The sequence below is a fragment of the Bacillus rossius genome, chromosome 12 (assembly GCF_032445375.1).
Source record: "Bacillus rossius redtenbacheri isolate Brsri chromosome 12, Brsri_v3, whole genome shotgun sequence".
Taxonomy (NCBI): Eukaryota; Metazoa; Arthropoda; class Insecta; order Phasmatodea; family Bacillidae; genus Bacillus; species Bacillus rossius.
Genome location: NC_086339.1, coordinates 3,531,021 through 3,558,092, shown reverse-complemented (window position 1 = coordinate 3,558,092; position 27,072 = coordinate 3,531,021). Strand labels below are relative to the sequence as shown.

Below are 27,072 nucleotides of genomic sequence, written 5' to 3'. Positions count from 1 at the left end.
ATTACCTGACACGGCCTACACACACGGAAGCCAAGAAAATACAGACAGTGGCCGCGAAAGCCTGTGAATCTTTATAAAGGGGCCCGCCTCGTCAGGGGTGTGTGTGTGTGTCGGTGAGGCGGGACTGGCTGGTGCTTCTAGCGCGGTGTCTCCTCTGGACTGGCGCGCAGTCTTCTCGTCGTCACAGCACCGGTGACCGTAACATTATATGGCCGAGAAACGAAGATAAAGGTGTAATGCAAGTCCCTCAAGTGCTTTCAACAATCTGCACCTGTTGTTTTACGCTTAAAAATTACTCTGAAAAAATGCGTTTTAGCAATTTTTAACCCTTCTAAAAATACAGTTTAAAAACTTAATCCGAAATCAAAAGTACTCTTCGGACCTCAGTGAACATTTAAATGCTTTTCGTAAGCAGACCCCCACTCGGATATCTCGAGTAGTTTTGAAATCGCTTTGTTTTTCCTGAAGCCCTGCGCACCGTGTGTGTGCCCGGGTAGGTTGTGGTCTTAAGGCACTGGCGGATCCTGGAAAAAGGGGGGGGGAGGGGAGGGGGGCATAGCGGTATGGCCCTCCCCTGAACCCGGAATATATACATACATATATATTTAATTTTCTCCTAATTCCTTACCATAGTTTCTCCAAACTTACTTAAGTGTTATTTTACTGCAGTGCTATAGATAACAGTAGGTTTTTTGAACTACAAATAAAACCAACTAAATATATTAAATTCTAAATGTACGAAAATTCTATTAGAAAATTTAATTTGGCCCTCCGATGACCATCATTCTGGATCCGCCACTGTCTTGAGGTGTTTCTCGTCGAGAGAGGAGAACGTCATGACGTCGACGGCAGCCAGTGGTGAGTGTCGAGGAGCGAGATGGCGGAGGACCCGGTGCGCGGCGAGCAGTCCCTCCGACACACACGTCGAGTTTTTATTCCTTCCGGCGGGCGCGGCGGTGCTTCCTGCCACGGAAATAGGGGCGTCGCGACGCCGGGCGCCCAGCTCCCGCCTGGCCCGCGCCGACAAGACGTACCTAGCGCGCGTACACACGCCGTCGAGGCTCTGTCCAGGTCGCCGATACGCGCTGCCTTTCCCTTCTTCTCCTTGCTGGTGACTGACTTCTGCCACACAACCACGTATCCCATTCTTAATATACATTCATTTAAACTTTTATCTTCTTGATATAAACCCCCCGAGGGGTATGCAAAAAGGAATTTATTTTCTCAAATTTGATTCTGAATAACATTATTAGCCACTACAATCTCTTTAAATATTTTATTTTGGTTTAAGGGCATAATTTCTTTATATATATTTTTATAATTATTTATATAGATTATATGATTAAATGCGATTATATATATATATACATTTCAGCAACATACAATATACAGTATACATAGAGACCAGAAAAATTCGCGGGTTCACTTACCTTCAGGGATGGACTCCAATATCCTCTACACACTCGGGCAAATGCCAACTGTACATTGGCTGCTGACTTGTGAGTCGTCTCGACTGGGTGGTCTGTGATTCGACACTTCTATGAGTGAGGGTCTCTAATTGCCCCTCAGTCCTCCAGATTAACAGTGAACCAATTGCAGAAGCAGCACTAAGGTATAATTATTTGAATTTTACCATAACACGAAATGAACCCGCGAATTTTTCAGGTCTCTAAGTATACAGTAGTTTTGAGAACATCAGCTAAAATATTGTGCAGAAATGACTCGGTGCAAGAAACCAGGCATGGACGGTTTTTAAGGTCCCCGCCTACCACGGCATGCATACTGAAAACTGTCAAAGATTTCAGATTGGTGTCTGCGTTCACGGGAGAAAAAAAAAAACAATTCAGAACACGTTCATGGGCGGATGAGTGGTTCTTTTTACGTATTACGTTTCTTTAAAATGAATTTTCAGAAGAGTGAGAATGGTTTAAAATGCGTGTTTATAGAATAATTATTGGCGCGGGACAAAAGGTGCAGATTCTTGAAAGCACTCAAGGGACTTACTTGCTTTACAAGAACCGGATCTTCTTTTAGGGCTATTCTCGTAAAAAAATTGTTGCAATGGCTCCTTTCGCATTTCTTGTTTCGCTTCGTAGTTTGGAAACGGATAACTTTAAAATTATCATCACCGTACCTGCTACCACACATGTCCACCGGGTTTCAAATCAATTATCAAGAAAAAAAAACTTCAATCGCTCGAAAATAAATTACAGTATTTAACTCTAGGGGCACACTACCACTTCATTCTGATTGGATACGATTTCCACCTTCTACGAAACCTTTCACAGGAGTTCGATTACGACGGGTTAAAAAAAAAAAAAAACTTTCCATGAAATCGGCCAGCGCTCTGCTAATTCTTCCACAGAACCATCCATACCTGCTGCCGCGGAAGACATTCCAAGGAAACTGCCATAGTGTGATATGGGCACAGGATATACCTACCTGATGATCCAGGAACTGTCTTAATCAGGAGTAATGAGAAGAAGAAGAAGAGGCGACCAGCTCGGGAGTGAGGTGGACCGATGGAGACGGGAGCACTCGGAGACAACCCGGACCCAAAGCCCGAGTGGCGGATAGGCGTGTTGACCACACCTTCCCCTCGGACGAAAAATGTTGCTGCGGGGGGAAGGGGGGTGGGCCACAGGAGCAAAATGAAAAAAACAACTGAATGCATTTGTGTGCTAACCTCACCTAACCTAACCTTTGTGGCAGTCCTGCAATGACATTTTTCGGCGTTAATGTATTTCGGCGTTGTGGTACACAGCAGTTTTCTAGCGGTCGGCATTGTGGTCAATTTGGCATTCGGCGTTATGGTTTTCGGCGTTATTGTACGTTCGGCGTTGTGGTGCGTCCCGTCTTCAAGTGAAGAGCGCTGACGGCGACTGGGGTGTCTCCTGTGCGCGTGGACACTGCGCAGTCGCGTGCTCGCGCCGCGGCCGGAAGTGGTCGATGAGGGGGAGGGGGCCGGAAGGGTAACGGGGTGAAGGAAGTGCTTACACGCGTGTAACGGTGAGGGTCCTGACCACAACAACACCTCACTCCCCTGCACACTGTCTCGCCGTCTGCCGCCCTACATTCCTCGACAACGAGAAATGCTAGGAAACCACGCAGTTCTACTTTAAAAAAGAAAAGTTCCAAAAATCAACGCTCACGCACACACGACATTTTCTTTTACAGGGTAGAATAATTATCTAGTTACTGCAACCAAGTGTTATTTTGACACGAATGAATTTTTTATGCGATATTGATTTCATATGCATCTAACTTAGTTTACTTAAACATTCCTTGCGGTTAAAAAAAAATCTACCTAAAAAAATGTTATGTTTTTTTGTTCCGTCATTCATTAAAACTAATTTGAGTCAAAGAATCTCTTCTCCTAGTAATGTGTTTAGGTGTTAAAAATGTTGTAATATTTCTTATTTAAATTTTAATGTTGAGAAAATTTTATAACATTTGGTTTGTTTTTTTCCGGACACAGAAAGATTTCTGTCATCAAAGAAGATTTGATTTGGATTCATACTTGTTTCTTGATGCAGACAGTTCCCTCGATGACGTAAATGGTTTGAAAAAAAAAATATATATATATATATTTTGTTCGAACCGAATTCGATTACCTGGATTTATTAAATATTATTTTTTTTATCACGTCATGTACTTTTTATTAATTATATTGTGTAGTCTCAACTATTTGTGTAGGTAATTTTGACGTGACAACGTCTAATAAATCGATGAACGCCGGCTGCACGCACGAAAAAGTGTCCCGTTACGCTGTGTCCCGTTACGCTCATTGTACGCTTGCGCCGCATCTATCTCTCTTACACTCGATTGGAACAACCATCGATATGACTTTTTCGAGGCACATTAAACTTGAAACACTCCCATTCGTTTCCTACTTTTCCTATCATCGTCCTATCCTTAACAGAATAACAAACACAGATTGGAAGAAGTTAAATTGCAAACATGTATAAAAGTTATAGTTAAGATAATCTCTTCGTTAAAGTAATAAACATATTTGAATTAATGAGTGCAAATAAAAGTAAATTTATCAATTAAATTGTAGATTTCATTTCACTCCTTCTTTGTATCCATACAAAATAGTGATAATTCAATGAAAATGATTCAATTTTATTCATAAAAGTATGCAATCATTTCATCAATGTTTTGTTATGACGTCACGTTAAAACTATCGTCCGTAAACCGACTTTACACACAACCTTGTGAGAAGAAGAGCCAGCCAGCTGTATGCCGGTGTGACGGCCGGCTCCAGGCAGTGGAGGGGGTAATGCAGTCGGACCTTTGAATATATATACTGTATAGAAGTCGCCAGCCCAGGTTAAAATTTCTAATACGGTTTTGAGGTAGTTGGTTAATTCACCGCCGCAATCGCCACCATCTCTAGGGCATCGACTTGTGGTGGTCTCTAGCGGACAAGTGTCTTAACTCTTCAAACACCTCTTCCCCCTGCGGTTGAACGACGTTGAGCTGCAGTGAATGATGGATGAGGGGTGCGGGGTATGACAGCGGGCGACAGTGCTGCGCCCTAACGGGTAAATAACAACCCAAGACAATACAGGGCGTTACGGCAGCGCACTGCAGCGGTGAAGTTCCCAAGCTGCTCATCATGCGCTCTTGAAAAACGTAGAGTAAATCCTATCCACTCGCGACTTCTATACAGTATATATATTCAAAGGTCGGACTTGCCTCCCACGGGCCGGGAGCTGGCGAAGAGAGGCCCGCGCGATAAACACACGCGGCGGCCGTGTTGACAGTCCAGTGTAACTAAGCCCTGCCGCGCGGGACTCGCCTCCGCTGCAGCAACAAAAGGGAACTGTGTAATGGGGAATTGAATGCGTCCCGATGGAGGGAGGAAATAAAAAAAAATCACCGTTTATACAGTCAACAAATCGCTATCGGTTACGATCAGCTGTTTGTTTTGTTTCCACGTTTCCCCCTTCTCTCCCGCCCATTTCGTTTAAATCGTCTACAGCCACTCTGAAATGGGTTATCTAAAAGTAAACATCAATAAAATGTCTGTAGTTGAGTGGTTTATATAATCAAATGCCATTTATCCGTCGGTTATCCAGTTTTTTTTTTTTTTAATTTAAGCTGGAGCTTCAATTTGCGGAGATAAATGCCTTACAAGTAAGGGGAGGATGAAAAGTGGAAGAATATCAATAAAGACGACGTGATTTCGTGTTAAATCTTTCAGTCCATTTCACTCGAGCGACTAGCATAACTCGTAAGTAGAGACCTGCAAAATTCGCGGATTCAATGACCTCCAGGATAGACTCTACTACACTCTACACACTCGGGTAAATGCCACCTGTTCATTGGCTGCTGACTTGTGAGTCGTCTCGACTGAGTGTCTGTGATTCGACACTTCTATGAGTGAGGGTCTCTAATTGGCCCTCAGTCCTCCAGATTAACAGTGAACCAATGGCAAAAGCAGCACTACGGTATAATTATTTGAATTGTAGCATATCACGAAATGAATCCCCGAATTTTGCAGGTCTCTACATCACTCTTCAAACCACATTACTGCGGTGATCCCCCCTTCACATCACAATACTACGGTGATGCCTCTTCACATCACAATTCTATGTGATCCCCTTGACTCCACAATACTGCGGTGATCCCTCCTTCACATAGAATCTGGCTATGTGGACTGATCGTGACCGAGACAAAGGCCGACCAAACTGAACAGGAAGATGGCGCAGACTGAAGCCCACACGACACTGCGCTCCAGAAGGAAGTGACTCGCCGGACAGCGACTAGGGACAACCTGCTGGTGATCCAAACCCGACCCTAACGCTGTTAAACTGACTTCTTGTTTTCTCGTCGTTCGTAGACGAAAAAAAAACCTTGTCAAAACCGTTACTTTGCTAGAGACAGTTTTACTTTCGAGGAACAATTTGACTGCGTGAAATACTTATCACGCTGTGTTAAATTCGATCTTTTTTTCCAACATTTCTTTGTTATTGGCTTTGCTCGGCAAAGACAACTTCTTCCAGTAACTAGACCAGTAGGTATGAGGTTTGTACTAATGAACTCCATAAGTAGCTTGAAAATGGCACATGCGACAGAGACCGCACAATCCCCGCAGAAACAGAATCCCTCGTATCGAGCTAGGAAGCCTTCTTTTCACAGACGAGAGAGCCAAACCTCCGATCGTGCAACTTCGGGTTTTTTTTTTTGTTCATTGTAAAAGGTTAGGTTAGCTTCATTATAAATACATTAAAACATTGTGGACGGTTCATTTGGTTAGGATAGCTACATTAAATATACTGTGAAATCATGTAAACGGTTTCCTAGCCCTGGATAGCTACATATTAAAAAGTTATTTGCTAAGCAACCGTAAAATGATTTTACAGTATTTTTACTGTAGCTAATACTTACCTAATATAACCAACCATCCACAATGTTTTAAAGTATTTATAATGTAGCTAACCTATCCTAATCGACCGCAAAATTTAATGCCACGCCGGTTTATACAATGAGATAGAACGGGAAAAAAAACGAGCATGAACTTCGGAGAACTTCGGGTGTGGCTCTCTCGTCTGTGAAATGGAGGCTTCCCGTGGCGAGCTAGCACCACCCAAACAAACGAATCTAAAATATTAATTTCATCCGCTCGCAAAATGTCAACTTCAATGAAATAAAAAGAAACCCCACATTAAATGGCATCGCTCGTACGTACGGACAAGGGGGAGTAATTTGTTTTCGAGGCATCCACTTACTCGCGCACATCGTGCGTTTGTAAACGCAGTGCTGAATATTACATAACATTTAATTATCTGCCTCCCTCCAAATGTAAAGTTTTGATGTTGGCTTCATCAGAAATGCACACCACGCATCAGAGGCATGGCAACTCCGTCGCATTATTAATCAGTCAAATATGACGTACCAAAAAAAAAATATATATATATATAAATAAATATAAATATCACCCTGGCATATTCAGTACCAGACGCTTTAGGTCTCTGCTCACTTGGGTGGGAAAAATACATGCGTGTAGTTGGTGTGCAGCTGTGTGAACAGCTCGCTATGCCCTCCTGCCTTGCGCCACTCTGCCAGCTGTGTGGGCTACTCTGTGCCACTCTGCCAGCTGTGTGGTCTACTCTGTGCCACACTGCCAGCTGTGTGGGCTACTATGTGCCACTCTGCCAGCTGTGTGGGCTACTCTGTGCCACTCTGCCAGCTGTGTGGTCTACTCTGTGCCACACTGCCAGCTGTGTGGGCTACTATGTGCCACTCTGCCAGCTTTGTGGTCTACTCTGTGCTACACTGCCAGCTGTGTGGGCTACTATGTGCCACTCTGCCAGCTGTGTGGTCTACTTTGTGCCACTCTGCCAGCTGTGTGGGCTACTCTGTGCCACTCTGCCAGCTGTGTGGGTTACTCTGCGCCACTCTGCAAGCTGTGTGGGTTACTCTGTGCCACTCTGCCAGCTGTGTGGGCTACTCTGTGCCACTCTGCCAGCTTTGTGGGATACTCTGTGCCACTCTGCCAGCTGTGTGGTATACTCTGTGTCACACTGCCAGCTGTGTGGGCTACTATGTACCACTCTGCCAGCTGTGTGGGCTACTCTGTGCCACTCTGCCAGCTGTGTGGGTTACTCTGCGCCACTCTGCAAGCTGTGTGGGTTACTCTGTGCCACTCTGCCAGCTGTGTGGGCTACTCTGTGCCACACTGCCAGCTGTGTGGTCTACTTTGTGCCACTCTGCCAGCTGTGTGGACTACTCTGTGCCACTCTGCCAGCTGTGTGGTCTACTCTGTGCCACTCTGCCAGCTGTGTGGGCTACTCTGTGCCACTCTGCCAGCTGTGTGGGTTACTCTGCGCCACTCTGCAAGCTGTGTGGGTTACTCTGCGCCACTCTGCAAGCTGTGTGGGCTACTCTGTGCCACTCTGCCAGCTGTGTGGTCTACTCTGTGCCACACTGCCAGCTGTGTGGGCTACTATGTGCCACTCTGCCAGCTGTGTGGGTTACTCTGTGCCACTCTGCCAGTTGTGTGGGCTACCCTGTGCCACTCTGCCAGCTTTGTGGGCTACTCTGTGCCACTCTGCCAGCTGTGTGGTCTACTCTGTGCCACTCTGCCAGCTGTGTGGGCTACTCTGTGCCACTCTGCCAGCTGTGTGGGTTACTCTGCGCAACTCTGCAAGCTGTGTGGGCTACTCTGTGCCACTCTGCCAGCTGTGTGGGTTACTCTGCGCCACTCTGCAAGCTGTGTGGGCTACTCTGTGCCACACTGCCAGCTGTGTGGGTTACTCTGCGCCACTCTGCAAGCTGTGTGGGCTACTATGTGCCACTCTGCCAGCTGTGTGGTCTACTTTGTGCCACTCTGCCAGCTGTGTGGACTACTCTGCGCCACTCTGCAAGCTGTGTGGGCTACTATGTGCCACTGTGCACGTCGACAGACTGCAGGATCCATAAAATGTGATGACAGACAAGAAAAATAATTGAATATTTGAACCTTCCAACAAACTAATAATTTTTTTCTGGCATACAGTAATTTTTTTTATAAATGTTACATAAATATACATGTAAAACTACACATATTTGTAAATTTGTCATTTACATGAAGACACTACAAAATTGTGTTCGTAGTAACATTCAGTTTGGACATTATATATGTGATCAGCGATAGGGCCACAGTTTATCTGAATGATACTCGGACAATGAAAAACCTTAAACAAAAGAAGTATCAAATCACTAGCGTCCCAGTTAACAGGTGTCACGAGTCAGTAACCAATGAGCATATGTAATTTTCCCGAGTGCATAGAGGATCATGGAGTATATCCTACAGATCATTGAAATCGCGAAATTTTCCGGTCTCTACTAATCGCCTTTAACACGAATGGACTCCGCAGTGCTCGGGCAAAAGCCACCGGTCTTACAGAGGATGCCTGAGATTCGGCACTTGTTCAGAGGAGATCTGCACGGTCACGCGGCTGGACTGCGACGTGTGTCACCCGTCCGGAACGAGACTAGGGACTGCTTCATCAGCACTAAGCTGGGGGGTTGTAGTTTCACCGGAACCGACCGACCGACTACAAAAAAAAATATTCCTGGCTAAAAAAAAAAAAAATGGCGATTAATGGAGCACTCAAGCGAGGGGTATTCAAGCTCCGCTCCAAAGAAGGCATTCAAATTCTCTTCCTTCGCACCCTTTATTCGCCCATTTCGAACCTGCTCCCCCCTTCCAGCGAAAGCACTTCGGTAACAATTTTCTGGGTCTTCTTTTATCTCGTCCCTACCCACCCTTCACTTCCCTGGCGTTTCCCGTGGTCTCCGTGGCCGCACCACTATCAATTTTCCCAACCCCCCGACGTTTTTACCACACCCCTTCTCCCTTCCCTCTTCACCCCCTCCCTAAAGCGAGGGCTCGCCGATATCACGAGCCTTCGAGCAACCAGCAGTTGCTCGCGATCTCAGGGTCGCAGCCGGACCAGTTGTTTCCACTCGGCGCAAGAACTCACCAGACCTACCAAACCAAAACCATCCCGACGTCACCTCATATCGCCACCACAATTTCATTCCACTCTTCCAAATATCATTTACTGCGCGAATTTTCGAAGTGACAGCGTCTAATAAGTCGATGAACGCCGGCTACACGCACGAAAAACTGTCCCGTTACGCACATTGTCCCGTTACGCTCATTATACGCTTGCGCCGCATCTATCTCTCTTACACTCGATTGGAACAACCATCTATTTGACTTTTTCGAGGCACATTAAACTAGAAACACTCCCATTCGTTTCCTACTTTTTCTATCATCGTCCTATCCTTAACAGAATAACACATATTGGAAGAAGTTAAATAGCAAACATGTATAAAGGTTATATTAAAATAATCTCTTCGTTAAAGTAATAAACATATTTGAATGAATGAGTACAAGTAAAAGTAAATTTATCAAAAAAATTGTAGATTCATTTCACTCCTTCTTCGTATCCATACAAAATATTGATAATTCAATAAAAATGATTAAAATATATTCATAAAAGTACACAATCATTTCATCAATGTTCTGTTATGACGTTGTCACGTTAAACTATCGTCCGTAAACCGACTTTATAGACAACCAATTTTTTTTTCTGAGGATAAATTTCTGAGACAGGAAGTCTTTGCCGATTTTTGATCTGACCCATAGGCAATTAGTAATTAATTAAAATAGTTAACCAATGATGAGCGAGCACATGCTTGCCTACTGCTGCTTGCCCCCTTATACTCTTGGCGCGCCGTAAGCAGTAGTACCTCGCGCTTCTCACACTCTCTCTCTCTCTCTCTCTCTCTCTCTCTCTCTCTCTCTCCCGGTAAGCACAGTCCCCTCACTCTTCTTCTTCTTCTTCCTCTTAGAGCGCCCTCATCATTGGTTAACTATTTTAATTAATTACTAATTACCTATGGGTCAGATCAAAAATCGGCAAACACTTCCTGTCAGAAATTTATTCTCTATCTGATCCAAAAGAAAAAAACGTGCGGTCTTTCACGGACACTCTACATAGAGAAGGAAAAAAATACAGGATAGACTCCACAGTTCTCTGGATACTCGGGCAAACTTGGCTGGAAAACTTGGGAGCCTGTAATTCTGTAGTATTTTAGTTCCTGGTTTATTATTGGCTTAAGAGTATTCCCTTTAAACTGCAACTGCAGCACACAGGAATGACGGCCAGACCGAGAACTTCTCGATTCGACAAAACAACAAAACAGTCGATATGCTCCCGCGATAAATCGTTCGTCTGTAACAGTGACCCAGAGCGCGCGCTCACAGGGGTTGGGTGTGATCGGCACTTAGTCACAAAGCGCTAGGCCGGTAATTAATAGTGTCACCTCATTAGTTTCGCCCTGGGGGGTGGGGGAAGCTGGCTCCGTACCCGCGCGGCGAACAGCGACGAGAACAATCGATCCATCATCTCGCAGGGATCGACCTCGCCGTGGGGACCGCAGCCGCACGCGCTCTGATCGAGCCACCCTCCCCTTTCGTCCTTCGCTCGTTCGCGACGACTACACCACGTCCCAAAGCTTTGAATATATATACTGTATAGAAGTCGCGAGTGGATAGGATTTACTCTACGTTTTTCAGGAGCGTATGAGAGCAGCTTGGGAACTTCACCGCTGCAGTGCGCTGCCGTAACGCCCTGTATCGTCTTAGTTGTTATTTACACGTTAGAGTGCAGCACTGTCGCCCGCTGTCATTCCCCGCACCACCATCCATCATTCACTGCAGCTCAAGTTCGTTCAACAGGAGGGGGAAGGGGTGTTTGAAGAGTTCGACACTTGTCCGCTAGGGACCACCACGAGTCGATGCCCTAGAGATGGTGGCGATTGCGGCGGTGAATTAACCAACTACCTCAAAAACGTATTAGAAATTTTAACCTGGGCTGGCGACTTCTATACAGTATATATATTCAAAGTCCCAAAGTTCCCCAACATCGTTAACTATCAGAATAACCGGACGACCAGTAGTTCCGAGGACTCACTTAGAGCCAGGCTAGGCTTCGACAAGCCAATGTTAGTCGCGGTGATGCACACACGCCTACTTTATCTGGTCACCCCCGCTGCTGTCTGCGGGAGTGTGATCAGTCTAGAGACCTGCAAAATTCGCGGATTCAGTGACCTCCAGGATAGATTCTATTACACTCTACACACTCGGGCAAATGCCACCTGTTCATTGGCTGCTGACTTGTGAGTCGTCTCGACTGAGTGTCTGTGATTCGACACTTCTATGAGTGAGGGTCTCTAATTGGCCATCATTAGAGACCGGAAAAATTCGCGATTTCAATGACCTGTAGGATATACTCCATGATCCTCTATGCACTCGGGAAAATTACATCTGCCCATTGGCTACTGACTCGTGACACCTGTTAACTGGGACGCTAGTGATTCGATACTTCTATTGTTTAAGGTTTTCCATTGGCCGAGTATCATTCAGATAAACTGTGGCCCAATCACTGAAGCAAAATAATGTCAAAAGTATTTGGACGCTATCCTATCGCGAAATGAATCCGCGAATTTTTCAGGTCTCTAGCCATCATTAATCCAGATTAACAGTGAACCAGTGGTAGAAGCAGCGCTAATGTATAATTATTTGAATTTTAGCATAACACGAAATGAACCCGCGAATTTTTCCGGTCTCTAATAATATCACAATAGTCCTTTTATTATTTTATTTGCATGCAGAATTTAAGGTAGTTTTTTTTTACTATGCCAACAAAGTGTAACTTCTAACGCGCGTGCCCAAGTACACGCAACCCCCCCCCCCCCCTTTTTTTTTGTGGTTCGCGTCACCGACATGCTAGTGATATAATACCAAAATCATTTTCGTGCGTACATTTGACGTAGAAATGATTTCATATTACACATTTAAAAACACATTTAAAAACATAATTTTAAGTGTTGACTTCTGTCGACAGTCCCCATGACTGACTTTTTTTTTTAATTTGACGGTATTGACGTATGTATCTTTCAGTACAAATAAATTCAGTTCATCTGCCCTCCGTGGTCACAATGACTCCGGCAGTTTAGCGCCCAAGGCTGTAGCCTCGTCTGCCTCTGGTTGCGCAGTAGTACTGGTGCAGTACCAGGTGGTAGGGACGGTAGCAAGCCGAGGAGGACCCCGAGCACTACTGCTGGCTGGAAGCTGCTCCGTGGTTGGCCGTGGAGGACACGGGTAGAAGAGAAGGGAGGAGGGTAGGGGCTACTCACTTGCAGTAGTAGAGCCTGCCGTCCGGGGCGACGTGCGCCGACCAGCCGGGCCGGAGGGCTTGCCGCAGGGCCGCGGGAGCGCTGGGCTGCAGCAACATGGGCGGCCCCGCTCATCCAGCGCCTGCGCACACCGGCACCACACCCTGTAGCCTCCGTCAGCCCTCTGTCGCCCGGCACATCCTCTAGCCTCTGGCTCTGTCGTCCGGCACACCCTGTAGCCTCCGTCAGCCCTCTGTCGTCCGGCACACCCTGTAGCCTCAGTCTTGCCTCTGTCGCCCGGCACATCCTCTAGCCTCTGGCTCTGTCGTCCGGCACACCCTGTAGCCTCCGTCAGCCCTCTGTCGTCCGGCACACCCTCCAGCCTCTGGCTCTGTCGTCCGGCACACGAGCGAGTCGTCGACACTGCTGCGTGTTCCTGGGGGGGCCACCAGCTCTCGTTTCACTAAACACCTACATACGTGTAACATGAATGATTTTGTGAAAGCTACAAATTTCGCGGTGGTTGTACAACTTCACTCAACTAAAAAAAAAATAAAAAATTAAATGCTCCGTGTTCCATCTTAAATTAAACTTTCTCTATTTTTTTTTTTAAAGTAAAAATGTTGTGGTGCGTCCCCGGTTCGCACACCAGACGCTAGACACGAGATTAAGGCCCCGCCTACCCGGTGGACACACACGGTGCGCAGAGCTTCTGGAAAAACCACGCGATTTGAAAACTGCCCAACATATCCCAGTGGTGTCTGTTTATGAAAAGCATCTAAGAACACATTAAGGCGGATGAGTAGTTCTGTTTCCGCATTTCGTTTTCCAACTGTATTTTTTAGAAGAGCCAAGAAATGGTTAAAACGCGTGGTTTCTAGAATAATATTTTTTAGGCATGAAACAAACCAGTACAGATTCTTGAAAGCACTCTAGGGCCTTGCATTACACCTTTATCTTCATTTCTCTGCCATATGATGTTACGGTCACCGCTCAAATGTCATAGTTGGGAAAGGGGTGCAGCCGTTATGGAAAAAAAAAAAAGGGGGGGGGGGTGGTTCATTCATTCAAGGATTTTAATGAAAAAATAATAATTTCTAGTGAAGACAGACTAAGAAAATTACAGCAACTTAGCTACATAATGTTACAGAGAGGTTTTTTTTTTTTAATGATTGTTGTAATGTAATCCTTATAGTGGGCTACAGTAAATACATTTCCTTCCACGTCTAGCCTAACATGTCTCGAACACAGAAGCGGCAAGAAGTCCACATTTATTGCCGGTTTGCACACGTGTCAGTTATAAGCATGTCTTTCATAAAAACAAACTTGACATATGTTTCACATGTATTAAAAAAACATTAATGCATATGTAATTATGACTTGTTTTTAAAGAAAACATGAAACAATCGACTTGAGAAATAAAGTATTATAAACAATTTAATAACAACCTAAATAAATTAATATTCAGTTTTATATTCTCAAGCAAAATCAATCATTATTTAAATCTCCACGCGTGAACGTTGGACTTCTGAAAGTCTTCTGTTCCCTGATATTTTAGTGTGACAATTTTCTTTTAAAACTCAAAATAGCGTACTCTTAGAACAATGATGTAATGGTTAAGGCCGGTCCACACGCAAAGTTTTGTACACAGTTTTGACTGCGCAGGCAAAACTTTGCAAACAAAAGGTTGCAGTTTAGCCGTGTCCACACAACACAGTTTGCAGCCAAGTTTTATCCTATCACTTGCGATAATTCCTTACTTTGGCCAATTCTTTCCGGTATACCGACCTCAAAGAATTAATTTTTTTTTTGGTGATTTTATCTCTGTTAGCCGCGATGTCAACCTCTTTGTATTTTTGCACAAGTGCTTCATACTCATGACTTTTTTTTGTCCCTATCGCTATATTCTTTTGATTTGACCCGCCACAAACACGGTTAGGACTTGTACAGACCGATGAACTCTGCTAGAAATTCACGTGAACACTGTCGCAAATCGGTCATCGTTGAACAGATTACACTGTTCCGGCACAAATACCGAGGGAGAACTGAGCACCGTGTACGGAGAAGACGGAGGAAGTGTCCACACGCTACGACAAGTCTGTGCAGGTCGACTCAGTGGCGGATTTACCAGTAGGCTGAGTAGGCTTGAGCCTAGGGCGGCAGATTTTTGGGGCGGCAAATTTGGGGACCGATTTTTTTTTTTTGCTACCTCATAGAAATCAAAAATATTTCTGCATGACGGTTTTCTGTTTTCTGATGTTTTACAAATAGAAGTCTGCAACAAATTTTGCCGATGACTTTCCCCTCTCCCTTGTCATTGTACGTTCCGTGAATCCGTGTAGCAAACTTCCATATTCCAGAGTAAAACAGCTAGTTCGCTAGTCAGTAAATGCGAATTTTAATGGACAAGGCCTCGGTTGGCACTACACGCCCAAGACAACTATGGTCCCGGGAAAAATGTGACTACCCAAGGTCAGAAGGGCCCCTCCGCCCTCCCTCCGCCGCTATCCCTTCCGCCAGACTGTCCCCTCCCTTCTCCTAGTCCGCCTCAAGGGTCGAACCGCGTCATGTCGCGGGTGGGGCGGCAATTAGAGCTGTTACCTCGGGAGTCGGGACCACAGTTGTCTTACGCGTGTATTGCATAACGAATTGATATTTCTACGTAGGTGTGTCGTGTGGACTGTTATTTTTCGAAGTGTTTCGTGAATTGTATCATTGTATGAATATTTTCACAGCACCGGTAAGTAAAAACTTTTTATAATCATAATACATTATAATAAAGCATCTGTAACGATAACGAATAAATTTATTGAAAAAGCCCTGCAATAATATTTTTCATTTTGAAGCTTGGAACATGGTCACGTTAAATTTAGAACATTTTCATATTAACTATAAATAGTATTCTAAAAGATTGCTCATGGTTATCTTGTCATTTTGTCTTTTTCAATGAAGCAAACATCAAAAAATAGAAATAATAATTCACAATAAACAATTCATCGGAAACCATGCAAATAAATTTTAATTTTTTCGTGATAGCATTAAAAAAATACGTTTTTACGTTAACTATTTATTATGTGAATTCTGAATGAAGGATAGGGGTGAGCAGGGTAACGTGGCCATCCTAAGATAAAACGATACATAAATTGTATATTGTAATTAAAATCAAAATATAAAATAACCCTTCAATAATATAGTTTTCGTACAATCAAAACACCATTAAAATGTAAATATTGGAGCGACTCATGTTTGTTTTTTGTTTGCCCGTCGCACTAATCGGGTAAATGATATGACATTTTTTTTTTCATTTTTCTTTTATCTTAAGGAAACTAAATCACGGGATACCATTTCCGGCCACCTGCACTTGTTTGTGAAATATGAGCCGTCCTTGAGATACTGCCACCAGATACTGCCACCTTATCTGCCAAGCCTCTCCTGCTGGCAAATTTTTGTGTAAGGTCGTTCCCCACACGAAAACAACACACACATTGCAAAACACGTTAGAAATTTACAGTGTAGATTAAAAAAAAATGTAAAATGTTCAATAGTTTGTTTTATTATTTAGTAATACATAAATAGAGCTAAGTATATACAGTTCGGGCAAAGTGAACATGCGGTGGTGGCTGGCCACTTTGCCCTCTGAGACGCCATTACAAAAAAACTAGCAAAAAAAAGACATCTTCTACAGTTATTAATATGTGGTATTAAAGTTTAAAACATGCTAATTTGGATAGGCTATATTAAATAATTATGGCATTACTGTGTATTTAATAATGATCAACAGTAATTATTACTTACCTTACATGTTACATCAGAAATAGTAAAACCAGTAAAACCTTAATAAAACAAATAACTTTCACTGCAAACAGACCGGGTGCTCTCAGAACACTAATGGCGTCTCTTACAAATGTTTCACATCCTCGCTATCAAACTTCATCACTCTCCAGCTGAGTAACAGCCAATGGCCACTTTGCTCGCTCTGGCTACGTTACCCTGCCCTCCCCTATCGCTGCTTGTGTACGAAAAATAAACTTGTTAATTTAATCCTTTCCATTTCAGTTCCTGAAGAAAAAATTGTGAAAATGAGTGATGGGAGAAAGCGACTTAGTGGAGCGGAGTACAAAAAGAAGGCCAAAATAAAAAAAGAAGAACAAGAGCAAATTATACGAAAAACCACAAAAATTGACAGTTTTTTTAAAAATGAAAATTGGGTCGAAAAAACGGGAACTTCAACAATGCAATCTGGAAAGGATGAAACGGACTTTAATTCTGCTGCCCAACTGTCATCTGTTGAACTATCGACTAAAGAAAAAACTGATGATTATGTTCTTGACGACGAGTGCTCCAAAATTGAAGATGCCTCTCAGACCGAATCGTTAAATGATGACCAAAAGCAAACAACTGTAGATCAAAACAAAGATCCAGCTTTATGGGAAATTAACGATACTTTAAGGGAAATTATTGCAAGATGCGGCTTTTATCAAAACAAGTCTTCTGACTTCTCTAAAAGTGGAAAACTATATGCTGATCAACGTCGTTTCTTGCCAGTGAGTATCTTTCAAAGAAAAATGAAAAACAATGAAGTGAAGGACCGAAATTGGCTGGTTTACTCTGAAAGTAAGAGTTCCGTATATTGCGGACCATGTTTAGCATTCGGTCCATTGGAGAATAAAACTCAGTTCGAGAACGAAGGATTTAATGACTGGAAAAATGCAGAACACCGAGTAGCTCAGCATGAAAACTCTGCGCGTCATAAATCCAGTATCCTTAGTCTGAAAGCTAGAAGTGCGATTGATGGTCGAATCGACAATTTACTGCATTTGCAAATTGATGAAGAAATTACTTATTGGAGAAATGTTCTGAAAAGGGTTGTTGCTGTAGTGAAGCGGCTGTGTTCAAGAGGTCTCGCTTTTAGAGGAAAAAGTGAAAAGTTCGGTGATCCACACAACGGAAATTATTTTATGATTCTGGAACTGTTAGCTGAGTTTGATCCTTTCTTAGCCAGTCATATTGAACGATTTGGGAATCAAGGATCCGGAAGTACCAGTTACTTATCGAAGACCGTTTGTGATGAATTTATACTTTTGATGTGCCATAAAGTCTTGAAGCAAATTGGAGACGAGATAAGAAGGGAGAAATACTTTTCCTTAATCATCGATTCAACACCGGATATAGCACATGTGGACCAGCTCACCTTCGTGATTCGGTATGTTTTAGAAACAGGAGAACCCTGTGAAAGATTCCTCAAGTTTTTGCCCTCAGTGGGACATAAAGCTGAAGAAATGTTTGCTGCCATTACTTCGGAACTAAAAACCTTGGGTTTGAACATTGAAGACTGCCGTGGACAATCGTATGACAATGCCGCAAATATGTCTGGCATATACAATGGCTTACAGGCTAAAATTCAAAGTCAAGCACCGTTTGCTTTTTTCGTTCCTTGCTCTGCCCATTCTTTAAATTTAGTGGCAACTGCGACTGCTGAATCTTGCACAGAAGCTTGTCGATTCTTCATGTTGCTCCAAGAAATATACGTTTTTTTTTCAAGTTCAACACAACGCTGGAAGATATTGATGACTGAAGTCGGAGAAGGCAAAACAGTCAAGAGAGTAAACCTCACACGTTGGTCAGCTAGAGAGGATGCATGCAGAAGTTTGAGAGATTCGTGGCACGAAGTCATTAAAGCTTTGGAAACAATCAGGAATGACTGCACCGAAAAGCCTGTCACAAGAAATGAAGCAATGGGAATTCTTTCAAAATTAAAAAAACTGGAAACAGCGTTAATGGTTGTTGTGTGGAATGTTTTTTTGGAAAGAATAAACAAAGTAAATGTTCAAATCCAGGCTTCTACCGTAGATTTGATTACTGTAGCCGATCTTTATGAATCTCTTCGCAAGTTTTTCGTAGAGCAACGAGAAAACTTCAAGTATTTCGAAGAAATGGCAATGGAATTAAGTGCGTCGAAGCAGTACACAAAAAGATTGGGAAAAAGACAACTGAAAAGAAAAAAATTTGCTGATGAAACACCCGATGAAGAAATGAGTATGACAGCGAGTGATACTAGCGATACTTTCAGGGTTAATACATTTCTCGTCATCATTGATAGACTCGTATCCGAATTAGAAAAAAGGAAGAAGGCATACGACAATTTCAATGAAAAATTTTCATTTCTGACCAAAATGAGCGAGTTATCATTATCAACCCTTACGAAAAAGGCTCTGTCCTTAGAAAAAATGTATCCTAATGATTTAGAGACTGAGTTGGTTCAAGAATGCATACATTTTCAAAGCCACATATCTTCGCAAAGCATTCTGGTAAAACCAGATTTTACATCATTACAGAGTCTATCTTCGTTTCTGCGAAAACAAAGTTTGCAGAACGTTTATCCGAACTTGGACATAGCCCTTCGTATGGCCTTATGTACACCAGCGACAAATTGTTCGGGTGAGAGAAGTTTTTCTTGTCTAAAAAGGGTAAAAAATTATCTGAGATCGACCTTGAGCCAAGAAAAATTAAACGCTTTAGCACTTTTGTGCATAGAGTCGGAATTAATGAACAATATTACTTACGACGATATAATAGATGATTTTGCCAACAAAAAATCGCGCAAAAAGGGATTGTAACGAACTTAATCTAGGACATGAAAATTGTAGAGGCAAGGGCGGCAAAAACTTTGCAGCCTATACCTGGAAAATTTGTAAATCCGCCACTGGGTCGACTAAACTGCGCGGACATAAATGCTCTTGGCCGCAGTTTTCCTTCTCCGTGTTCCGTCTCCGCGCAGTTCACAAAACTGGCGCAGTTTTCCTGTCTGCACGCTACGTCTTGTCTACAACGATGTGACCTGCGCAGGTAAATCGTTGCTGAAAACGTTGCCTGTGGACCGGCCTTTAGGCTGGGTTCACAATTGAAAAAATAACAGTAACAGTAACAGTAGGTCGTGTGCATAGGATATGAACGCCATGTTTCCTAACCTAACGATTCACAACAGCAGAAAGTTGGTCGTGTGCACGGGAGCGAGGTCGTGAGCATAGGAGTGAAATGAATATATTTTATTTCGGTCGCGTACGCATGGCACAACAGCCAATGCGAGAAGAGCAGGGTGCTTTTGGCGGGACTAGAAATATGTTTATATTTATTAATCATATTGTGGTAAGAAAATGTCGAGATATTAAATGTATTATCGTTATTTTGAAAGTTAATATGTTTATTTACTAACACTGGTAACAGATGTCGCATGGTTAGCGAAATTTCATTGGCTGAAATTAACAGTAAGAATTCAATTGTGAACCGATTTCGCATTTCGCACAGGTCGTGTGCATGGCTTGCTATGCACTCGCGTAATTTTTTTAATTGTGAACCCAGCTTTACCTTTGAATATATATACTGTATAGAAGTCGCCAGCTCAGGTTAAAATTTCTAATACGGTTTTGAGGTAGTTGGTTAATTCACCGCCGCAATCGCCACCATCTCTAGGGCATCGACTTGTGGTGGTCCCTAGCGGACAAGTGTCTAACTCTTCAAACACCCCTTCCCCCTCCCGTTGAACGACCTCGAGCTGCAGTGAATGATGGATGAGGGGTGCGGGGAATGACAGCGGGCGACAGCGCTGCGCTCTAACGTGTAAATAACAACTAAGACGATACAGGGCGTTACGGCAGCGCACTGCAGCGGTGAAGTTCCCAAGCTGCTCATCATACGCTTCTGAAAAACGTAGAGTAAATCCTATCCACTCGCGACTTCTATACAGTATATATATTCAAAGGCTTTACACTGAAAGGCCAGGGCCTTGAGTGGCCTATGCCGCGCGCCGGTCGAGGGGCGGCACCAGGAACGCAAGGACGTACACCAGGTCGGCCTGGGCTGACGAGGAGGAGGGGGAGACGGCAGACGGAGGCTATTCCCGGCTCAGACGGCGTGGCAGACTCGAGACCTCGCTAACCCACTGCCTCGCCCGGGGCCGTCGCCACTGCACGAGACAGCAGTCCTTGCTCGGAATTTACTCCTTAAGAGTGGTATATAGAGAAGCGGCTACTCAGAATCCGGCGCGAGCAGCACAAAATACCTCTAGCCTGGGCGGAGTTTAGCCTTGGAGGAGTGGCCTACTAGGAGCGCGTCCTGGCGAAATGATGTCGGTGGAGGGGATGGACTCGGTTTACCCTCCCTCACTCCATGGTCATTCCCTCCTCATGACGGCGCGGTACGGGTCGGGATGCCTCGACAGCATTGCTACCTGCCTACCTGCCTTCCCCGTACGAGCGGAGCGCCGCGCGAGCTAGTGGCTACACACAACGTTTCATTCAACTCAAATGTCAAATAACGCGAAAAGTATGTTTGTCGTAATGGTAGCATTTTTTTACGCGTGTTTAGTAGTTCATAAGTAAAAAAAAAAGATAAAATGGATTACTATGTTTTTGCTAAAAACACAAACTTTTACATGAAGTGGGAAAAGTGATATTACATCGTAATTTTCGAAGTCACGTGGATATTAAACGTTACATATCCTCCAAGGAACATGAAATTACCTTATTCTGCAAACAAATCTTGCCGAAGTTAAATATATTTTCCGAATCGATGTTATTTTTTTTTATAACTCGCATCTGTCAATGATAGTTGTAAAAGCTTTTCGAAATACATACATATTATTTACTATTTTTTTAAAAAAAAGTGTTCGTGTTTTTATAACATGGAATAATCTCATTTGTAATTGTTTCACTTGTGTCATGGCAATGAGTTATCATGCAGGTAGCATATATTTTATTTGGACGTGGTATAAAAAGGCACTATACAAAAAATCGTTACATAATTCCACATTATAAAACATGTATTTATTTCACACGTAATTCATACATTTTGTTTCACACCAATATACAATGTTCATTATGTTATAAAAGACAAATAAATTTAAAAAGAGCACTATAAATTAAACCAACGTGGGCACGAGTTACTTCCAAGAAAGACAAATTTAAAAAAAAAACTGTACGGTATAATAGACATTTTAAACACAAATATTTTTACATCACAAAAACCTTTTTCAAAACAGTTTGCAGAAAAGTCCAACAATCTTAAAAGTATGTAGATGGCCTTTAGAGAGGTATTTAAGAGAAACAAATGCTTAAATAGAAATAATTTTACAAATCCGATACAGTAAACGACAACAGATTATTTAAACAAGTTTAGTAGAATTACACACAAATTGGTTTTTACCTGTGACGCACAAAAAATGTACATAAGCTTTATATTTTTAACTAGACAGGCATTTATACTATTCGATTTAATGCACACACACTTTTAAAACAACAAAACACAGAATTTAATTCAGCTTACCACTGAAGCAAAATATTTTTATGGTCGCTATTATACATTTATTTCGTTTCTCCTTTTTGTTAGGACTTACCAGACAAGAAGTTTATGCATACCGAACACTCTTTTTATGAAATTCTCTTGTTTCTCATTTTAAAATTTTACAAAATTTCTCAATTGGCTGCTAAATGAATTAATTTCCTTCAAAAGTAACAGTTACGAACACCTCAGTATTTATTCACCTAAACAAGCAATGTCTTCTATAATTTTAAACACCATTGCTCACTTGAGCATTTAACCATTCTGGAAAGCTTAACTCAGCTTTAAAATTTACATTATAGGTAAGACATTTTATTTTTTTACATATCCAAAATAATTACGGTAATGATTCTCTAGGTAGCCACTGAACGTGACCACACGGGCTATACTTTCTTATGCACACGTAGGTGCTGGCATACTAAAAATGAAGGTTCATGAAAATGCTTGGCATGGTTAAACGTTCTAGAAACAATGAGCAAGAATAATTTCCAGTATGAAAGGTGATAGTTTATGAAGCAAAGTGAGCAGGCGACTTAGATTGATAAATCAAACAGGTCACTATAAAAATTAGTTTGAATGATTATCCAAGACCAACATTTTCTTGAAAGTTCTGCAAAAGCTTGAAAAATGTTCACGTTTAATGTAATCAGGGTGTAATATTCGGTTTTGTTTTGGACGATCTTCGTTTTCCCATGCATTTTATCTTATGACTTCTGATAGCCTCTGTTATGTGCGGCGGATCCCGAATTTCCATATTTCTTGTGTGTCTAGGATCAACTAATTCCGGAAGAACGCATTGTGTGTAAAATAAAACGAGTTTTGGTTCCATTTTTTTCTTTCCAGAATGTGTCGTCTCTGAAAATTTCCAATAGGTACTTTTAATTTATTTTGGCTCGAAGTCCAGATGCCAAACAAGCAAATATCCCTTCTGGTTATGTGAAGTTGACCCTGGACTTGGTAGAAATATTCAGGATCTTTTTTAAATGAAATGACAGTAGGACTTTCTTCAGAATATTTCAAATACTTTATTTTGCCTTCTCGCATGGCTTCATTTATGTCCATTCCATGTGCCGAAGCAGGACACTATTTCTACGAGACGACCTTCGCCAACAAGGCCATCGGGTGTTGCGGCAAGAAATGGGTGTTCTTGGTCAATAAAAAGACCAGCTTTACTTATATTAATTTTTTCCTGGTCTTCTAGCTGTTTGATGACTATTTCTTCGGACTGCCTGCCATGTTGTACTGCTGGAACATTAAGTATGTCATGAGAGTATATTATGGCTCTTACTAGGTTCTAGCAGGTTGTTGTTGGCTTCAAATAGGTTCAAACGTTTTATTACAAAAATTCTAAATCAGCAATAAATGTTTGTTCTAAATACCTTTCTTTCCTGTTGAACACTGCTCATTTCATACGCCATTTTATTAAGTTTTCAACGATGTTGATGTTTTCTATGATGATGGTGTCAGACACTTCCGTGGACCAATGAAAAACACCGGCTTCCGTTTCCAGCAGTTGGATTGGTGGCTGAAGTTTGGCGTACGATTTGGTGACTGTCCTGCAAAGATTAAAACAAAATATATTTGTGACATGTTGAGTATCAAAATTCCAAAAGTAACGAAATTTCCTATTTTGGCTCTCATATTTGAGTACAATTTTATAGTTGTGTGTTCCGCTCAAAATGTTGATGAATTACTCTTTAAAGGTAGTGAAATATTCAGTTAATTCTATAATCCTGCCTATAAACTCTACCACTGTTCGCAAACTAATCAGTAAATGTGGGATATGATGTAAGAGAGTTTTATTGTACACTAATATGACAAGTCTAATTCCAGAATGTAGGTACAGTACGAGATACGGGCATACACATGCATGCACGTACAAACTTGCATACAAAGAAGTAACATTCAAAAAAAAGGAAAGGCTACGTGGAACAATAATAATTTATGTCATCATATATTTACTGAATGTTTTTTGTTTGCAGGAGAGCCATATTGTATATCGTCCTTTACTAGAAAGCCTACGAGGCGAAAATTTTTCGCACTCAATATTTTTTATAAGGAAACATGGACAATCACCCAATGACGCACTTGAATATTGCAACATACAGCAGTAAGGATTCCTGGCGTTTTTCCAGCTAGCGGCTACCACAAGTAACACAATAATTTGTTGATAGTCGAACGCATTTGTAAACTGAGACACGCTCAAACAAGGGAAATGAGGTGGGGGATGAAGAAACTGTCTTTTGGAACCGAACACAGTGAGTTATCAATAGCTTGCCTTCCATTCTCGCAATTATTCCCCCACCCTCATAACTTCACCCATACTGATTAATTTAATTATCTTTCGGCTTGTTTTATAATAGCACTAGTATTTTTCACGTCACATGGACTTTTCTTGGACTGAATAAATGCCCTATTAGTTCACTTTTTAAAATTACTAATTGAAATTGATAATCGATGACATATGTATGGTCGTCAAGCCATAATAACTTCCTATGACTTGCATACAACAGTAATACCGAGTATCTAACTTTTCTTTAATCTGTCCGTAACACTAGGCCTATATATATATTTTTTTCCAAGAACAAATCCATAGAAGTTCAATTACTGAACTGAAAATTATTTATATGAAAAATTTAAGCCTTTCATTAGACTCTGAACGTAATAAAATGCTAATTATAAATGTTATCGTTAAATACAGTTCGCAGTTTGTGTAGTATAAAACACTGGCTACTTACTCCTCATCAGGATTCAGAACCATATTTTCATTCCCTGCGTTGCTTGATCCTGGTAAAGAAAAATGAGCCGTCAAGTTAGCTGTTTGGGGATCAGTTATTGTGCTGTTGACTTCCTCTTGAACTGCACCATATTCTTCAACTCTTCGGATTTTTCTAAAAAATTAAATGCATTGTACAAACTAAGTTGTAAAATATGTTTCTTAAAATAGTTTTTAGCCGGTTTTGGAATTCTCCGGTGTTCTTTTACATTGATAAAAGAAAAATTAATATCGGTATCGCTATATCTTACCTTTGTTTCTGGTACTCAATCAGATCCGTTGGTCTTCTTTTCTTCCGTTTCGCACTTAAATAAAGTCGCCCTAACTTACCGATTAATTTGTCTTGCCTTTTTTCCATGCGTACCGACTAACAGATAATTGCGTCTTTTTTATATTATGCGAAAGCTCACAAACAGCATTAACGAACCATTGAACGAATCAGCAGACTTAAAAATCTTTTACAATGTAGTTTGCTACCGAGTGAAGATTCTTTTCAAGCTACTCGCCAAGGAAATCGTCTGTCCCATGATAGTCCAGGAAAGATATGAAAAAAACATGGACAAATTGCAAGAAAAGGTTTTTTTTACATCAAAATTCGCAGAAAAATTCGTAGAATAACATATCCAAAATCCACCGAAATCCACTTTCTTTTGGTAACTTTTTTCCGGGTTTTGTCCCGGAAAAAACACGAAATAAAATAATAACTCAAAAACGGTGCATGTGACGACAAAACCTGTAGAGGCAAAAATTAAAGAAGATTAACTTTTCCATAACATATCCAAAGTTCAAGAAAATCAGCTTATAAATTCTGCTTCGTTTTCCGGGATTAGTCCCGGAAAAAATATTAAAAATGAAATAAATCGCAAATTGTGCACTTTACAGCATAATGGTTTAGGAAAAAGATAAAGTAAACAATGTTTATCATAATATATGAGAATTTAACACAGATCAACATTTAATTTTTTTTTTTTTGTTTTTCAGGAAATGTCCAGGTAAAAAGTTATCGAAAGCAAAAAAAAACGGAAATCGTGCACTGTACTTCAAAATAAATCGTGAATTAAATTATGGGCAAAAAAATTGCATTATATAATTGACCTTTATCAAATTGTGCTTAAAATTTGTGTACTATTGTCCTGGCTGGTATATGTAGTTACTATTTATACGATTGAATTCCCATTCCCTTGTACTGAGTGATTTTATGTATCCATGTGTTATAACTCTGCAAACGATAAAATATATAAAATTAAATTAAATATGTCATTGACGGAGGATATTTACTTCATCAGTTACCTTGGCCCCATACTGCAACATACAACGAGATCGCTCAGCTGTACGTGAGTTTCATCTTGAAAAATTATGGATTAGCAACTACTGTATTTGATGGATATGGGAAAACTCACAGTACTAAAGACACAGCACATATGAGAAGAACAAGAGGTAATGCATCACCCGTAGTTGAATTCACAGGAGAAATGCATCTATCACTCCGTAAAGATATGTTTCTTTTGAACGAGCGAAATAAAGGACAATTTGGTAGGTTATTAGCAATACATTTACGCGAAGCAGAATGTCCTGTTGTTGAAGCACCAGGTGATGCAGATATTTACATTGTCCAAGAAGCTTTAAAATGTGCAAAATAACAGTTGACAATAGTTATAGGAACAGACACAGATTTACTTGTCCTTTTACTCTACTACTTTGGCTCACAAACACATAACTGTTTGTGTTTAAAAAGTAAACAAAGGCAGAAGAAAACATATCACATTAAGGAGCTAAAGCTGAAGCTCGGTGATGAAATTTGTAGTAATATTCTTTTCTGTCATGCATTCATGGGATGTGACACATCACACATCTATGGTATAGGAAAGGGGAAAACATTGGATCTGCTCCAGAATGACAGTGCCTTCAGGCAACTTGCGAAAGTATTTCAGATAGTATTCCCAGTGTGTCAAAAGAAGACACTGTAAAATCGGCAGAACAGCTGTAGTACGCCTGTACAATGGGTCAAGAAGTGACACACTCGACACTTTGCGTTGTAAAGTGTTTAGTGAGAATGCAGCTACTAGTTCCAAATGTGTACAACCAGAACAATTACCTCCAACTAGTGCTTCAGCTCGTTTCCATTTCTTAAGGGTTTTCTATCAGATACAAGAATGGAAGGGAATTAAGATGAATCCAGAAGAATGGGGATGGAGAAAATGTGGCTACCTTCTCTTGCCAATTTCGACAGACAAGCCAACAGTTCCGGAATGCCTTTTTAAGGTAATCAGGTGCACTTG

At 41.7% G+C, this 27,072-nt stretch overlaps 1 protein-coding gene across 3 annotated transcripts in view; it reads right to left on the bottom strand.

The window, feature by feature from the left end:
• The window catches only part of LOC134537383 (uncharacterized), a 243,491-nt gene that overhangs the window by 209,500 nt on the left and 6,919 nt on the right, over nt 1-27,072 (bottom strand). For 2 of the 3 annotated variants that reach the window (XM_063377748.1, XM_063377750.1), the window contains exon 2: nt 12,703-12,823. The exons of the other annotated variant lie outside the window; for it this stretch is intronic. In XM_063377748.1, the coding sequence (XP_063233818.1) occupies nt 12,703-12,800 (98 nt within the window). In that variant the 5' untranslated portion in view covers nt 12,801-12,823. The remainder of the gene's footprint in view (nt 1-12,702; nt 12,824-27,072) is intronic. 3 annotated transcript variants of the gene reach the window in all.